Below are 17,474 nucleotides of genomic sequence, written 5' to 3'. Positions count from 1 at the left end.
GTCATGTTCATTCATTAAAAAATGAATTGATGCACTTAGACCGTTTGAGCTGAATAAATATCCTTAGTCCACAGACAGTATGTGTTTATATGATAGCTGAGAGTAATGTAAGATCATATTTAAGGCATCTGTATCTAGATATTGGCTGTATATATGTCGTCATATTTAAATTGACTTCAAATTGTGTTTAATATTCCTGTTTGTGTCTAGTGTGTGGAGCTGCTGTGTTCACAATTTTGTCAGCTTTTCAAATTTCAATTTTTAAAAAAGGCATGTATTAAAACCTAGTGGCATATTTTGGTCTTTTTTCTGAGTCTTTGCACTGATGAGTCCTCGTCTCCTACACTGCGGTTCGGTGAATTTGAAATCTCTTAGAAGGTTTCATCATGTTTCAGTATTTTAGTATCAGTATTTTTAGAATCTTTACATAATTTATATATACATAGTTGATTTTTATTTTTTATCCTGTATGCTTTTTATCTTGACCCTTCTGTGCTACTGTTTTTGCTGTTTTACTTTTTAATACTTGTTTGCTCTAACAACTTAATTTCCCCTACAAGGGATCAATAAAGTTGTATCTTATCTTATCTTATCTTGTCTTATCTTACCCTGCTTAGTATTGCATCTGTTTAGAGGGAAGTCTTAGTTTATATAAAATGACAACTTTCCTATATATTGGCTTGTTACTGTAAAATTTATATTGTCTGTTCGTAATAACATCAGAATCCGATAAAGGTTTATTGCCGAATAAATGTTGCCATACAAGGGCTTTGCCTTGGTATTTTGATGTATGACAGTAAGAAGGGGAAAAAAAGAAAAGGGGAAAACAGAAATTAAAAACAAGTACTGCAATTCAAGAAATATAAATATCAGTGTATGTATATAATGTCTGTAACAACATACTGAAGGCAAATCCTTCCTGTGTAGGTATTCATTTGTCCAGCAGGTGGCAGCTGTCTCTGTGCTGCGCGATCAAAAACAGTAGAAGAAGAGTGACACCACTCTTCAATTAAACATGGCAGCTTCCCTGTTGAGCGATCAGAAGTGTTGATCTTATTGATTATGTTAAAACTGCTTCATTATTAAGTCTATCACACTGGTAATTTTTCATTACCTTTGCTACGACAAACTAAAGAGTCGGTGTGGCGGTAAGTAAGTATCACAAACGCGTCATTATAACGTTAAAACAGCTCACAGGGTTAGCAAAGCGGTTAGCATGGGGCTAGCGCGCCAGCTGAGGACAAAGTGTTTTTGCCTGAAAAAAGTTACTCATCGTTAAAGCCTTGCTGTTAATGTTTTGAAACTACTTTATTTTAGTACTAATGGGGAAGATCTGTTCTAGAGAATTGTTGTGGTCACTAAGGTGTAGCATGCTAACTCAAAGCTAATCATAAACTAAACGTCATTGTTATTCATCCCGGCGGGACAAATGTGGCTTCAAATAACTTCCTTGTTTACTTAACTTATATATTACACAGGTTCCAGTTTTAATGTGATTTTGAAGACCATGTTGTCCACATAGTGAGGGAAGCAGAACAGCATCATGGAGCCTTCCTCCGAGGAGGGGGACACTCCCCATGTCATCGATATGACCACCAGTGAGAGGGTGAGCCTTTTACTTCCTAAGACTGCATCATGGGCACATCTGGGATTTGTATGGGGTGATCTCAGTTATTAATGTTCTGCAGAATGTTGGTGAGGGTGCAGCCAGAAGTCTGTTTTCACGTAGTCCCAACAATAAAAAATAAATACCTCTATGAGGAGAAGTTCATTAAGTTTGCTTTTCCTTTCCAGGTGGTGGATCTTCTGAATCAGGCTGCCCTGATACCTGCAGACGAAAAGCTAACGGTGCTCAAACAGGTGTGTAATCTGTTCTTTTGAAATCGATTTTCACTCTCAGAAACATCAGTAATGAGCAGTTTCACAATAATTGGGGCTAACTTTAATGCAAAACTGCTGCACTGGATCATATCCCATATCCCAATGGGGGACAATACAGAATCAGTTCATTTCTGTCATTTTCAGGTCCAGGAGCTCATCATCAATAAGGATCCTTCTCTTCTTGACAATTTCTTGGATGTAAGTGCGCCTGTATGCAGCCTTCTGAACTGAAACAGACAAGCTGTGTGAATGGATGAGCTGTATTCACATTATAGCAACGTTGAAGTAAATAAAGACGTTCATTTACATTTCTATCCGTCCTGTAGGAGATTATCGCTTTTCAGACTGACAAATCTATGGAAGTGAGAAAGTTTGTCATTGGCTTCATAGAGGAAGCCTGGTGAGTTACGAGACAAATCTTTCCGTCTTGTGCATTTTGAAGAAAAGGTTTTGCAACATTCTGATTCTTTTTCTTTCTTATGTGTTTTCCAGTAAAAGGGACAATGAGCTCCTTCTCAGACTGATCGCCAATCTGAACATGTTGCTGAGGGATGACAGCGTGAACGTGGTGAAGAAGGCCATCCTCACCCTCAGCCAGCTGTACAAAGTTACTCTGCAGGTAAATACAAGCCTCAGTTAAATACTGCCCTTCACAGATTTGGTGTGATTTAGCCCAAAGATTTAATGGTGTAGATCTGATGCCAGCTGGTCTTTCATGGGAATACAGAACAAAATCAATGAATAATACTAATGTCTGTTCAAACCCTGCTCTCTTCTTGTTTCCTGCCAGTGGTTGGTGCGCTCTAAAGCCGTATCCGAGAGGCAGGAGGCATGCTGGGATCTGGTCACACAGATGAAAGGCGATGTTCTGGCCTTGCTGGACTCCGAAAACGACGGCGTTCGCACTCACGCTATCAAGTTCACAGAATCATTAATCATCACTCTGTCGCCGCGGACGTCAGACTCCGACGTCCCCAAGCGACAGGAGGGGGACATCAGCCTGGACAAAGTTCCCAAAGATCACTCGTACATTCGTTACGGTACGGATGTTAGAATCCTGTCCTGAGGACGTAATGTCTTAACTTATTTTTAAGCCCAGAGTGTGACTCATCTTTTAAAACTGCTGCTGTTTGGATCCACAGACGTTTTGTGCGAGGAGGGAAAGACTGCACTGGAGAGGCTGCTGAAGTTCATGGTCCATCCGGCCATTTCCAGCATTAACCTCACCACGGCGCTCGGCTCCCTGGCCACCATCGCCCGTCAGAGGCCGATGTTCATGTCAGAGGTGGTGCAGGCCTATGAGACGCTGCATGGTGAGTGCTTCTGACCTCATATTGCTACCAAAAAAACCTCTTTTCCAGTGTAAGTCTTTGTCCTTGGTACCTAATGTGACTCTCCACTGGAACATATTAAATGATAGTTTTCTTCTGTATCCTCGAACCTTTGCAGCAAACCTGCCGCCCACTCTGGCCAAGTCTCAGGTCAGCAGCGTGCGGAAGAACCTGAAGCTGCACTTGGTGGCGGTCCTCAAGCATCCCTGCAGCCTGGAGTTCCAGGGTCAGATCAGCACTCTGCTGCTGGACCTGGGAATGCCCCAGAGCGAGATAACCCGCTCCACACCTGCGCCACGGGAGCAGCGCAAAAGGCCTCGCCACGAGCAATACACGGAGGGGAAGAAGGTCAAGATGGGTGAGCAGTGATCAGCCAGATGTTCTGATTTGATGTTTAAAGTGTGTGTTTGCTGGTTTTGATTTGCTCCAAAATGCAGAAAGGCTGCAAAAAGATTGTGGTTCTGTCCCATTATGCATACTTTCATAGGTTTGTGTAGTTTTTAGAGCCTTGCCGTCTCACATATTCTGTGTATTTACTGGTTTGAAGTTTCGAGTTTGTCTGTAGAGTCAGTGCAGCAAATCTAGTACATCGAGTCAGGAAGCCTGGTGGAAATAATGTGCTCTTGCCATAGAAAGTGTTGGACACTGAAAACACCCAGTATGTTGCTTTAATGTGTTCAGAGCCTGCCCTGATTGAAGATGATGAGGATAAAGAGGAGCCGGTCCCTCTCTCGGTCCCAAAGCCAGCTGCTGTTCCGGTAGCGCAGTCCGCCATTGACCTCACGGCCGAGTTCCTGCACCCGCTGCTCAACCCCGAGAACGTGGCCAACCTGGTGAGCGGCCGAGGCCTTTTCTGCTCCGTGCTGTGTGTCTGATGGTGCGACAGCTTATCTTATATCTGTGATTGGTCGTTTAGGTGCTCATCAGCATGGTGTACCTGCCTGACGTCATGCCAGCATCCTTCCAGGCCACATACACACCTGTAGAGTCAGCAGGCACCGATGCGCAAATTAAACATCTGGCCAGGCTGATGGCCACGCAGATGACTGCAGCTGGAATCGGTCCAGGTTAGTATCAGAGGCATCCAGCAGGAAAAGGCCTGTTTTGACTGTGAGGAGTAATTCGACATTTTGGGAAAGATGCTCATTCGCTTTCTCGCTGTCGTGTGCAGGACTTTCTCTTTGCTGAGTTCAGGGACTTTCTGGATCAGTATTGATGTGAACTGCAGAAACTATATTTGATAAATGTTTTATTGGTTTGGCTTAAAAACGTCATCTCAGGACTGGAGCAGTGCAAAGCCAGGCAAGACGACGCAGGCAAAGAAGAAGACAACGAGGAGGACTCTGGCACAAGAGATCAGCTCATCAAGCGCAAAGTTCCAGCTGTGATGATGGGACAAGCCATCTCTGTGGTGGGAGGCTACAGCGAAAAGTCTCAGTCCGCCACAGTGAAGAGGCTCCCTGAACCCATCCTCCCCACGGTGCAAACCAAGTGAGCAAAGATGCAAAGACGGCTCGAGTACTGTGAGCTGCACCTCATCAGACTTATTACCCTGCATGACTTTGCTCTGTTGCAGGATGGCGGGGGCGAGCGGGAGGAAGAAAGTGTTTCGATTGTCAGACGTCGTCCAGCCTTTGTCAGACAGCCAGATCGAGAATTTAACCTCCAAAGCCGTCAAACGCATCCTGCATTCAGAGAAGGCGATTGCTCAAAGCGGCATGTCCCATGTAAGTCATCACCCCCCCACTGGAGGTTTAATCAGTGCCTGTTTTAGAGGATAACCACGATAAATCTGTGCGGCAGGTCAGAGTGAAGCTCCTCTCCAGGCTCGTGACGCAGTTCGAAGGGATGATGAAGGAAGACGTGCTTGAATTTATCCTGGATGACATCAGGACAAGGAGCGACCTGGCTTTTTCTCTCCTTTTCCAAGAGTACAACAGTTACCTCAGCCAGCTGCCCTCTGGGCTGCTGGACAGCTACGACCACTGTCTGTACACGCTGCTGTCGGGCCTGCAGGAGAAGCCCGAGCAGCGGGACGGGTGAGACACAGCACTCAGCGCTCTTATGTAAACACAGGGACTGATGTGGTGTGCCGGTTATGTCCCTGTAATGACTAATAATGGTAAAACACAGCGTGTTGCTGATGTGCAAACACAAGCAGAACATTAAGCCAGCAATCAGCCAGAAATGAGTCACACTTTGTTTCCATCTCTTTCAGACTTTTCACCAAACTGGTCCTGGAGGCTCCCGTTATAACAGAGTCAGCGTTGGAAGTGATACGCCGTTACTGCGAGGATGAGGTGAGTGATCCCGTGGAGACACAGCGTCTCATATCGAGCTCGTTCCCACCTGTCTGCTCAGCTGTGGCACTGATGTGTTTCAGTCTCGGGTGTATTTGGGCATGACGACGCTGAAGGAGCTCATCGTCAAACGGCCCTCGAGGCAGTTTCAGTACCTGCACGTGCTTCTGGACCTCAGCTCACATGAAAAAGAGAAGGTGATGACGTTTCTTGTCCGTGTTTCATTCATGCTCACTCTCCCGCTGTGCTGACTCCTCCTGCTGTTGCCATGTTCTTATCGACAGGTGCGGACCACCGCGTTGGCCTTTCTCAAGCGCATGTATGAGAAAGACCAGCTCAGGGACTACATCGAGAAGTTTGCCCTGAACTACATGCAGCTTCTGGTCCACCCCAACCCTCCGTCTCTACTCTTTGGGGCCGACAAAGACACAGGTGTGTGACACCCGCAGAGAGGACGGACCCAGTGCAGCACAGCCTCACTGCCTGGATTCTGCGAAAATACTTCCAACTAGAAACTGTTTTTCCAGAAATACAAACTTCCCCATTCTCGGTCCACTCCTGTAACCTCACGGCTTTGTGTGTTTGGTGAGACAGAGGTGGCTGCCCCCTGGACTGAAGAGACCGTGAGACAGTGTCTGTTCCTCTACCTGTCCCTGCTGCCTCTGAACCACCGGCTGGTCCACGAGCTGGCGTCCGTCTACACGGAGGCCATTGCGGACATCAAGCGCAGCGTGCTTCGAGCCATAGAGCAGCCTGTAAGTCACCCCTTCGCTGTCTGACAGGCTTTTGTCATCTGGAGAGCGTTCAGTTCTTTATTTGTTCTTCTCAAAGAGCTCAGTGTGACATGAATTGCTCCTCTTAAACGAAACAGCTCACTCACTTCTTGCATCAAAAATACAGGAAAAGCAGAACTACTGTTTTCCTTCCTCCTAAGAACTATTTAGAGCTGTTCAGATGAAAACAGCCATATTTACACTCAGGTGACAACTGAGTACTTGTGCCAAGATGAGGAGCAAAAACAGAAATTAGCACACGCTTCTGTGGGCATGAGGAGGAGGATGTTGTCATCTGATAGCCAGCAGTTACACGCGCCTGCTAAGCCGAGCATTACAAAATCCAGAGGCCAAAGTCTGGACTGAATGTTTGTTTATTTCTTCATGTGTTTTTAACTGGTTTAACCACAAGCGACATTAGAGCAAACGGTGCAGAGTGCATCCTCCTCAGTGTAGCTCAGAACAGCATAAACACATCCAAGTGGAGCAAACACACCTGCTGTCATGTCACGTCATTGCCTGTAATGGAAAAACTGCAGTTTCATGTTTGTAAGGAAACGGTTTGTGTTCGCAGAGGGCTGAGTGAAGCCTCCCTCACTGCAGAGGCGAGCGTGAATTAAACAGCGCTCCTCTCGTGTTGTTTTTCCTGCGTGTCTGCAGATCCGTGGGATGGGCATGAACTCTCCTGAGCTGCTGCTCTTGGTTGAAAACTGTCCTAAAGGAGCAGAGACTCTGGTCACTCGCTGTCTGCACATTCTGACAGATAAGGGTAAAAATCACCTTTCACCTGTACAGGAGGATTTAGACCAAGAATAAGGAAAATAAAAAGTGCTGAGTGTAAAATAAGCCTTCTTTCCTCTGTTCAGTGCCTCCATCTCCAGAGCTGGTGGAGAGAGTGAGAGACCTTTACCACAAGCGAGTGCCGGACGTTCGCTTCCTAATCCCAGTCATAAACGGCCTTGAAAAGGTGACGTGCATCCTGGGTATCTTACTAACACTCAACAGTCACGCTCCTTTCATTTTAATCATTTTGGTTTTTCTCCTGGTGCAGAACGAAGTCATCCAGGCTCTGCCCAAGCTTATCAAACTCAACCCGATTGTCGTGAAGGAGGTGTTCAACCGTCTTCTAGGCACTCAGCACAGTAAGAGCCGTTTATGTCTCCCTCTGGTGGACGCCATGCTGCCTTCTCATGTCTCATTTTCTCATTTAACTTTAACTTTATCGGCAGCTTGTGTAGAAGATTCTTTCAGGCGAAGGACTCGGACGTCGGTTCACTGTTGTGTGTCGTGTTTCAGGTGAGGGAAGTTCAACTGTGTCGCCTCTCACGCCAGGAGACCTGCTGATAGCCTTACACAACATCGACTCGACCAAATGTGACATGAAGTCCATCATAAAAGGTCGGTGTTCAGAGAGTAAACCTAATAGTAGATCATTTAGCCTGTTTGTTAAATGTCTTTTGCATTATGGGTTTGGGTCTGACAGGATGATAGGTGACCCTCTCCATCGATCAGTCTCTGCTGCATGCCTCAAACAGCTGCCAATAAAAATGTAAAAAATGTCTGCACTGCAGCTACCAACCTGTGCTTTGGGGAGAAGAACGTGTACACATCGGAGGTTTTGGCCGTGGTGATGCAGCAGCTGATGGAGCAGAGTCCCCTCCCCATGCTGCTCATGCGCACCGTCATCCAGTCCCTCACCATGTATCCCCGCCTGGGAGGCTTTGTCATGAACATCCTGTCCCGCCTCATCGTCAAGCAGGTGAGCACCAGACTCCAGCCAGATATTCATGGTTTCGTTTGCCGTTCGTGTCCAGGAATTCTTTCATCTTAACTTTAACTTGCATTGGTTGATTTGTCCTCGTAGGTGTGGAAGTATCCTAAGGTGTGGGAGGGATTTGTGAAGTGCTGCCAGAGGACGAAGCCTCAGTCGTACAGCGTTCTCCTGCAGCTGCCGCCGGCACAGCTGACCAGCGTGTTTGAACGCTGCCCAGAGATGAGAGAGCCTCTTCTGCAGCACGTCCAGTCCTTCACTCCCAATCAGGTAAGAGCTGCTTCCAGGTGTGCTGAGCCTCATTTACGGTCTTCTCTCGGGATTTCCTCACGCACCGACTCTGTTTTTCTGTGTAACAGCAAGCTCACATACCAGCCTCCATCATGTCGGTGCTGGAAGGAGATAAAAAACCAGAACCAAAACCTGTGGAGCCTGTCATGGAGAAAAAGGTAACTGGTGAACATCCTTCAGTGATGTAGCCGTTATGATTAGCCTGAATTGTCTGTGCAGCCGCTTCTCACCTGACGTCTAACGTACAGAAATTTATTATGGTCCACATTTGTGATACGACAAAACATTTATTCATAAGTTGTTGTCGTATCCTCCTCTTCGTTTGATCGGACAGGTGGAACCAGTTCCTGCCCCGGCTGAAGAAGAGGCTCCCACTGAGGAAGAGACGCCAGTCCAGCAACATCCAGCCGAGATGAACGATGACGAGGAACCAATAGAGCAAGAAGAGTCTAATCCGGTGATACAGGAGGAAGGTGACGCTGTCCCCCAGGTCAGAGACAACCCTAATTCCAACAGTTGGGACACTGTGTAAAATGTAATTAAAACCAGAATCAGTCATTTACAAACTGTAAGCTCATTTTTGTTTCTCTTCAGGTGGACTTGACAAGAGACGACGAGACACCATCACCTCAAGCAGAGCCAGCTGAAGAACCGATGGAGGTGACCGAGCCTGAGCCTTCAGACCTCCAGGAGCCAGTAAAGGATGCTGAGGCTGACGTCACAGGACCAGAGGCTGGAAGCAGCGGCGAAGATGCAGAATGAGCTCTCGATGAACATTTCTCCCCCCTGCAAACACTGATTTTTCAGGATTTCTTGTCAAGAATTAATCTATATGTTCTTTTTTTGTAGAAAACAGATTTTGAGGGAAAAAAAAATCACGGTAACTTTGAACATGTCCCGTATGCATTCATGTCATAACAAGTTGGCAAATAAATCACTGAAACACAGTTTTTTTTTTTCCACTGCTTGCCTTTGGTTCAGCGTGAATCTGTTCATTACATCTACGGTTCACCCTCCAGGTAAGGGGTTTGTGTTTGTTAGGTTTGCTTCAAAAGAAAAAAAGCGAACAAGCTACAGCTCCTTCCTGTGAAATCACCGGAGAAAGGTTTTATTTTGAAAATGAGACCGGAAGTGCTCTAAATCAAACGCTCTGGTCTCGCGTCGCCAGACTTCCAAGTAATCTTTCTTTGGACACACGGTAGCGTGAAAGCACGCTCTCGAAACGGTTTAACCAGATGGTTAAGTTTAGGAAAGGATCTCAGAGGGTTTGTCGTGTAGTCTGCGACACTACTGACTGTCCGTGCTCGACTTTTGACCCTTGGCCGGGTAACTAATCTCGCGAGATGAGTTTCGGGCTCTCGTGGAACGTTTTCTGCTTCACGTCGTTCCGTTCGCCTTTTTCACACGTGAAAGTTTGAGTAATCTACCTGCAAACGCTGTCAGCAGGTGAGCTGCGTCTTTCCCGGTTCAGAGTTTAAATGAAAGCTGTAATTCTCGCCGCCGGGTACGGAACCAGGCTCCAGCGGGATGTGGCGGCCGACAGCAGCGGGAGGTTCGCTCACCTGGCCGGCACTGCCAAGCCGCTGCTGCCAGTGGGACGGTGCGCCTTGATCTCCCACTGGGTCCACTCTCTGACCGCTTCCGGCTGCGTGGACTGCATTTACGTGGTCGTGAGTAAAATTCTTGTTCTTTATTTGACTGTTTTCACTCTGCTACTGTATACAAATATTTAATTCATTTCAGAGGGAAATAATATACCTCTGACTGCTCTACGTTTAACTAATAGTTTGTAGTTGCTTTACAGATTTAACACACATGATCAGGATCGGCTCTGTGGCGTTATACTGTTTACATGTGCATCGATAATAATAATAGTCTGTGGATATTTTGAGCACACTTTGCATCTAATCTTATATTCCAGAGCAGATTTTCATTATTGTTTTTATTATGTTTTTGCAGTAAGGTCCTGGGCTGGTGTCTGAGCGGTAGTCCAAGCCTGTCCAAACCTGATCTGAGTCAATGTCCCTCTCTGCTTGTCTCTTCCCACTGTCCCCCTGTCCACAGACTAACGCTCTCTATCACGCTGCGTTCGAGGAGTGGGCATCACAGTTCACCAATGTCAAGATTCTCAGCGATCATACGAGAAGCAATGAGGTAAATACAGCTCTGCAGTGGTTGTTTCTGACAGGATTTGGCTCTTCGAGACTTTTCATCCCATCCTTTGTAGGCTTAGTAAGGCTTTTCTTCTCAGTGATTGAACCTCGAAATCTGCATAACTTTCTGACTCCACCAGGAGCGTCTTGGTGCTGTGGCCTGTCTGCAACTTGCAGTGAAGCACTTCAAGATAGAGGACCACGTGTTGGCAATCGGGGGGTAAGTTTACCGAGTTATCGGTGTTACTGTGCAGAGCTGTTGCTGTTTCTGCCTTGACACAACTCCCTCTCCCTCCTGGACAGTGACACTCTCTTCAAAGAGGATTTCAGCCTCAGTAAAGTGAAGGAGAGGTTTTCTGACCTCCAAGCAAAGTGCGAGGACAGCTGTCTGGTGCTGTCCTACCAGTGCAAAGACGAGGGTGAGTCACATGCAGCCACACTGAAGAAGCTGTGAGGGAAGGGGTGAGCTCACATGCTCATTGTTGTGTATTGTATTGTATTGTATTGTATTGTGTGTCTTTACAGAGACTCAGAAATACGGGATACTGGAAGTAGACAGTGATCTCCGTGTCCTCTGTATGAAGGAGAAACCTCTTCCTTCTGAGACGAAGTCGAGGAGAGCAGTAAGTCCATAAACACAGAACGAACCCTGCTGATAATGTCCAATAACGCCCGTCCACATGGACACAAGACATCTTTAAAGTCTTGTGGAAAAGGGCGACAGCCACCTGAGACTTTACTCATATTCTTGAGAAGATTGACTCAGTCACACAAGTATTAGGACAGTGACACATGCTTTGTTTTCACTTCATTGTTAAGGTCAAAGTCCCGACCCTCAGCTTTAATGACGAGGTGTTTACATCCACATCAGATGTAGGGATTGTAAACCTCTCGTACTGGGCTAATTTATTAACATCAGATGAATAAAGTCATCATATTTAATCTTTGGTTGCACATCCTTTGCAGTCAACGATTGGCGGATGTTTCAGACTCATAAGCATCAGGAGATACTTGGCATCTTCCCTAATGAAACGCTGCCATGAAGCAATCCGTATCTGATAACTCAGTCATAAATAACTGCTAAGTGTTTAACCTTATTTCCAGTGTTTGTCTCAGCGAGTTTTGCACTGAAGATAACAGCTTAGACCAGACTGAACGTTCTACTGAACTGAAGACAGTCTGAATCAGCGCTGAGCGTCAGCCCGTGTGACCTGTGACATGTTCACTTACTGCCGGGCATACTGTAGTGTGTTAGAACTGTGATGCATTCACTTACTGCTGTACATACACCTGTGCATTCGAACTGTGATGCCCTTATGTACTGATGTACATGATATTGATCTGTATTTGAACGGTGATGCGTTCACCTCCTCACATGCATTTGAACTATGATGCATTCACTGACTGACATACATGCACACTGAAGTGCATTCTAAGGTTGATGCATTTGCTTGTTCATTTACATGCATACTGAAGTGCATTTGAACAGTAGTGTGTTCAATCACTGACATACATGCATGTTGAAGTGTATTTGACTTGTATGTACTGACATGCATTTGAACTGTGATGCGGTCACTTACTGACGTACTTACATTTGTGCATATGTATTGTGATGCGTTCACTTATAAACATACATTCACACTAAAGTGTATTTGAGTGGTGATGCATTCACTGACTTGTATGTACAGAAGTGCATTTGCACTATGATGTGTTCACTTACTGACATACATGCACACTGAAGTGCATTCTAAGGTTGATGCATTCGCTTACTTATTTACACACATACTAAAGTGCTTTTGAACGGTGATGCGTTCACTGACTTCTATTGAAATGCATTTAAACTGTGATGCAGTCCCATAGTTATGTACATGCATATTGAAGTGTATTTGAAAGGTGACGCGTTTACTGACTGAAGAACACATGCCTTTGACTCGTGATGCCTACTGACGTATGTACACATTGAATTGTGTTTGAACAGTGAGGCGTTCACTGACTTGAATGTACAGAAGTGCATCACCTCCTCATGTGCACACACTTGTGCATTTGCACTCTGTTGCGTTCACTTACTGACATACATGCATAATGTGTTTGAATGGTGATGCACTCACTTATTTACATACATGCTGAAATGCTTTTGTTTAGTGATACATTCAATTACTGACATACATATTGAAGTCAACAGTTAATTTTATATAAAAATACAAAAAAATGTACCTCAAACTTTCAGGCACAACCAGCTAACACATTCATTGTTTTTCAGTGTCCCTGTTTCTATGTGCTTTCAAAGAAAAGCCTTCCTCTGTTGGATACCTTCATGGAAGAGAAGAAGGTAAATGTAATGATCTAAAGTCCCACACATGATGCGAATTAAGAGTAAATAAAACTTTGCCGTTAAACAACTGTTAATTTCTGCAGGAGGCTCCGATTGATGAGAAAGATGCTCCAGGAAATTTTGTGTCGTGGCTCATTCAGAGGTAATTTTTTGTGGATATTCGGCTAAAGCAAATACTTTTAAAATCTTTTTTTTTTTTTTTTACTGTATTCCTTCATAAATTACCGTGTTTTCTTTCAGGAAGCCGGTTTACATTCATCAGATTTGTGGGCGTTTCGACGTTGGAAACCTGCCTTCCTACATCGAATGTGACCGTTACTTCAGAGAACAACTTCAAGATGTTGAGTCTTATATGGTGTAGTGGAAACAGAAATGGACAAAAACAGCATGTTTATTGATTTATTGTTCCATATTAAAAAAAGCATCCAAGGAAAGTGAAATCTTAGTCTGCTTCAAGCATCAGAAAAACAGGAAATTAAGAATCTCACCTGTAAATATGTCATTTTCTGATGAATTTTTCTATTAAAGTGATTTTTATATTCGTTACATCCATTGATTTGTCTACCCAGTGAGGAGTCTGCTGCATTTGTCGGAGGCTTTTTCGTGTTTCTCCTCCATCTTTGCGATGCGGGAGCCAAACTGCATGGCTCTCTTGGGCAGGACGGCTGATTGGCCGAGGCCCAGCCGCTTCGCCGTCAGTCTCAGGAGGAGTTTCTCCCCGACACCTCGAGGAAGCGACAGATCTGCCTTCTCCCACACGGGAAGGGAATTCAAGTAGCTCACCACGTCCTCGTCCAAGTAGGGAAATCTGCAGGCGCCAGATAGACAGTCTGTTAGATACTCTGTCTGAACGATGGAGGTGGATGCTCTCACAGCTTTTAAAACATCGCTTTCCATATGTTTAACTATGAAGGAGCATATTCCACACAAACAAGGGGTTTAGTCTGGTTACTTTAAAGGTGCAACACCGCTGACCAACATGCTGCTAAACCACTAGAGCTCTAACCAGCTGATGTTTCAGCTTGAGCATCTTAAAACCAGATTTTGGATTCTGCCACACTTCTCTTTTCCAGGCATCAGGATACAGACCAAATACCAAACACTGGAGTTCAAGTTAAAGGTCCGCTGCAGAGTTTTTACGCACAGTAGTTTCTATGCTTGGGTTTCTGTTTTGTTTGTATCAGACAAGAAGGTGCAGGTGGCCGTTATCGCACAAAGAAATGTAGCAATGAGCCAACAAAGGCGCTGAAGAGGAACGCCCCAAAGCTAGCAAACACTGATGAAAACATGGACTCCACACATCTGTCAGACCTCGAGGATAAATAAGTCGTTCGGTGAGACACACTGAATGTAAACATCTGTAATAAAAGAAGCTCCACAGGGCACCTTTGTGAGTAAGATGTGTCCAAAAGTTTTGTTTAAAACATAAAAAAAGTGAACCAACATCATGCTAACCAGCTAACTGCAGCCTGTCCTATCTCAACACCGCTTTGTACCTCAAGAGGTCTTCGTCAGCTCAGGTTATTAAAGCCAAATACCTTTTGAGTTTTCTAAATGCTGAGCAGACAGAATGTGCAGTCACGCTTGGCCCTGATAAGACATGATGGGTAAACAGACGCCACACTCACCGAGCCTCTTTTCCATGGTCGCCTATCACTCGATCATCTCTGCCCAGATTCCTGGAGGAGATCCTGCCCAGCTCCATGGCCAGTTCCTGGATCAGTCCCTCGTGTCCAGACATCCTAAACCGGACTCTGTGTCTGGAGTAACCTGCCAGCTGCTCATCTGCTCCAATTCCTGTCAAAATAACCTGCAGTCATGAAGCAGCAGCACAGAGAGGCAGGTCAGCGTGACTGTTGAGTCTTAACTGCAATTTATTTTGGTGTTTTTTGAGACTTAAATTATCATCAGTCATGGCTGCTGTTTATCCCACACTCGCGTATCAGCTCGGGCACAGAGCTCAAAACTCTCTGTCCCTGGAGGGTCTAAAGTCTGATGTTTGTACTCACCTTTGCTGACGATGTGAAGGGCCTCTGGTCACTGTCCTCCATGACCAGCCCCGTCCCTCGTGCTGCGAACCACACAGCACACCCGATGCTGTCGTCGAGCACCGTATCCAGCGGGTGCACCAAATGACAGATGCGCTCCTCACGCATCTTCTGCAGCTCCTCCTGCGTCACGTTGATTTCAACAAAATTCCACTTTCTTTCGGGATTCAAGTCTTGTAATTCCCTGAGGCCATCTCTTCCAGTTATTCTGTCTGGAACATCAAAGGGGCTCGATGTGCGCGAATCACTTCCATTAGTCTGATCCGTGGCCTTATTTTTGTGTTTTCTGGGTTTCTTTGCAGACTCTTTCTGCTTCTTTGGCTCCTGTAGTTTAAACGCGACATTGAGAAGGTCTATTGGTTGATGAGCAGGAATGTGACGGTCAGCAAGGACAGCCAGGATCATTGAATCGATACCTCCTGAAAAAAGTACAGCTACACTCGCCTGGTTATTCGTAGAAGGGGAATCTTCTTGTGCCCTGAGAGGCAGAAACTGAACACGGCGCCTTACGGCCTCACTGAGAACGCCGATGAGACGATTCACCTCGTCATTGCTCTCTTTGCTTGCAAGCAGCTGCTCCAGATCCTGAACACATGAATGTGAATTTGGATGAATTTCTTTCTCATTTAATGACTCGGGGATGGACGTATTAAGAGGGCACACGGGCGAGGCGAGTGCGAGGCCTGACTGGTTCATCACAGCAGTGCAGCCGCTGGGGACAGACTTCAACATAGTTTCAGAGCAGCTCCAGACATCATCTCCTCCACGAGCCCAAGGATAAACCTCGAACGTCACAGAGCCAGCTTCTGAAACTGCCTTCAGGTCAATCCTGTACAGGCCGACAGCTGGGACTTCTTGCCAAGCAGACTGATCTGGTCCAGAGCTGTGTGCCGCCACAGACGTCAGGGTCAAGGCGTTGACCTCAGCATCAAATTTCCACAGCAAACTCCGCCTACCAAAGAAGTCTCTGCCAAACCACAGGTAACCTCCGGCCTTTTGGTAGTACACCAACCCCCACGGCCCCTGAATGGAGGACAGCACTGACAGAATCTCTGAGGGTCTGCTGCAGGCCGACAGCCGCTGAGAAAGAACAGCAGTGTCATTTTCTTCTGCCATCACTGGCAGACCCCCAAAAATCTCCCCGTTCCACTCCAGGACATTTCCAGATGCGTCTTGAACTGGCTGAGGCGTAAGACGACCTCTCATGTGAAGAACATGCGCAGAGAATAAACAGTGATAGCAGGGGCCTCTGACTGTGACGTCCTGGCTCAGGTTGGGCCCTCTTCTCTTCAAATGTTCTTGGACCAGTTTGTCCCACTCAAACTGAGACGGTGACAGACTCAACAGACAAAAGATGCCGCACATTGTTGTGGTGAAGGGCAGATTTACATATCCTGCAGTACCCTTTTTAAGTTATCCAGTTCCTCTGGAGACAGAAAGCATCAGCTGTTATGTTCAGCTACTACATGATGCCATATGATCAAACTTTATATATTAAGTCATGATTATGTTTATAGCTCTCACTTACTTCTGCATGAACTCAGTGTCTGACTTCTGTCTGCGAGGAAGAAGATGTTGCTGTTCCTCTGCTGGATGTAAACTCTCTGTTGGGGGAAAAAAAAACATGAAATGTGTATTAATACATACAAAAACACACATGTTCCATAGGAAGAAAGTAAAAAAAATAAATAATAATAAAAGAGAGCTAACATCTTTGAGAATACAAGACTTAAATGAAAAAGTTAGGGGTTTCTATTCATAGTCGCCAGAATAATCATATTTAAATAAACTAATAAACAAACATGTCAGTTTCAGGTACACTTGGCTGCGTTTCATTTAGCTCTAATACTCACTCTGCTTTTCTTCAGGTTGGAGAGCTCGTCCACAACAATCTTCTGCTCCTTGACCTGGAAATTAGCGACACGGATTATTTCACTGAAAATAACATTTCCTTAGAGACAAACTGGAAGGAGAGTCCGTATAATCTGAATCTAAACGAAGCTGTATTTACACAAAACTTTCACATATGCTGCGCTTTCACCCGCTAGCTAATATTTGTGGCTACATTACATCAGCAACGTGTTTTTGCTAACGTTACCTTTTTGTTCATCTCCTCCTTAAGTGCAGACTGTCCTTCACAGTTATCGCTCGAAGACATTTTGGTCAAAATAAATGTAAATAAACACAGCTCAAAGTTTGTATTAATGTGGCAGCAGTTAGCTTTCCTCAGTGTAAACTCATGCTCAGCGGCGTTGAAAGCTTTTCCGGGTGCGAGGGTCTCAAAGTTCAGCCGTTACTGCCCCCTGGAGGCGGGAGGTTGACACGTACATTATTTTATTTTTAGATCATTATTCTGTCCTGTTATTAGAGATTCTGCATATAAAACTGTTCCCTTTTCTCCAAAAATTGAACCAAATGCTAAAAGAGCTAACTGTGGCCAGTTTACAACAAATTAAAATTGTATTAATATTAAATGAACAGAAGAAGTACCTCCAGAGAGCACAGTTTAACATGTGTAAGAGTCCTTAATTCAAAACCTTACTTGAGTAAGGTAAGTATGTAAGCATCAAAGTAAAAGTCCTCATTACTGCTGC

At 45.3% G+C, this 17,474-nt stretch overlaps 4 protein-coding genes across 5 annotated transcripts; 2 read left to right on the top strand and 2 right to left on the bottom strand.

The window, feature by feature from the left end:
- Positions 1–983: 983 nt before the first annotated feature.
- On the top strand, positions 984–9,314 carry sympk (symplekin). 2 transcript variants are annotated; one of them, XM_070976099.1, is made up of 27 exons: positions 984–1,148; positions 1,479–1,606; positions 1,795–1,860; positions 2,026–2,079; positions 2,208–2,281; positions 2,374–2,500; positions 2,672–2,921; positions 3,024–3,194; positions 3,331–3,570; positions 3,894–4,045; positions 4,129–4,279; positions 4,493–4,703; positions 4,789–4,939; positions 5,016–5,251; positions 5,431–5,512; positions 5,596–5,709; positions 5,797–5,944; positions 6,107–6,267; positions 6,946–7,054; positions 7,152–7,252; positions 7,337–7,427; positions 7,582–7,683; positions 7,857–8,044; positions 8,150–8,326; positions 8,416–8,505; positions 8,682–8,837; positions 8,942–9,314. In XM_070976099.1, exons 2-27 carry the CDS (start codon positions 1,544–1,546, stop codon positions 9,107–9,109), a joined length of 3,633 nt encoding a protein of 1,210 aa, XP_070832200.1. In that variant the 5' UTR covers positions 984–1,148; positions 1,479–1,543; the 3' UTR covers positions 9,110–9,314. The 2 variants fall into 2 exon arrangements, with proteins under 2 accessions (XP_070832200.1, XP_070832201.1); XM_070976100.1 differs by having other exon boundaries at positions 1,052–1,152.
- Positions 9,315–9,685: 371 nt separating this feature from the next.
- Positions 9,686–13,254, top strand: LOC139340623 (glucose-1-phosphate adenylyltransferase). The gene is made up of 8 exons (XM_070976532.1): positions 9,686–10,017; positions 10,412–10,501; positions 10,641–10,720; positions 10,804–10,919; positions 11,026–11,123; positions 12,761–12,829; positions 12,916–12,974; positions 13,073–13,254. Exons 1-8 carry the CDS (start codon positions 9,826–9,828, stop codon positions 13,191–13,193), a joined length of 825 nt encoding a protein of 274 aa, XP_070832633.1. The 5' UTR covers positions 9,686–9,825; the 3' UTR covers positions 13,194–13,254.
- A 69-nt stretch (positions 13,255–13,323) lies between these two features.
- On the bottom strand, positions 13,324–16,245 carry asnsd1 (asparagine synthetase domain containing 1). The gene is made up of 3 exons (XM_070976531.1): positions 14,842–16,245; positions 14,461–14,642; positions 13,324–13,640 (listed from the first exon to the last, which is right to left on the bottom strand). The coding sequence occupies exons 1-3, from the start codon at positions 16,243–16,245 to the stop codon at positions 13,394–13,396; spliced, it is 1,833 nt and encodes a 610-aa protein (XP_070832632.1). The 3' UTR covers positions 13,324–13,393.
- On the bottom strand, positions 16,171–17,146 carry asdurf (ASNSD1 upstream open reading frame). Its single transcript, XM_070976534.1, has 4 exons — positions 16,979–17,146; positions 16,734–16,787; positions 16,409–16,484; positions 16,171–16,306 (listed from the first exon to the last, which is right to left on the bottom strand). The coding sequence occupies exons 1-4, from the start codon at positions 17,036–17,038 to the stop codon at positions 16,266–16,268; spliced, it is 231 nt and encodes a 76-aa protein (XP_070832635.1). The 5' UTR covers positions 17,039–17,146; the 3' UTR covers positions 16,171–16,265.
- Between the last annotated feature and the right edge of the window lie 328 nt (positions 17,147–17,474).

Source organism: Chaetodon trifascialis, chromosome 12 (genome assembly GCF_039877785.1).
Source record: "Chaetodon trifascialis isolate fChaTrf1 chromosome 12, fChaTrf1.hap1, whole genome shotgun sequence".
NCBI lineage: Eukaryota > Metazoa > Chordata > Actinopteri > Chaetodontiformes > Chaetodontidae > Chaetodon > Chaetodon trifascialis.
This window is presented reverse-complemented; position numbering and strand designations above follow the sequence as displayed.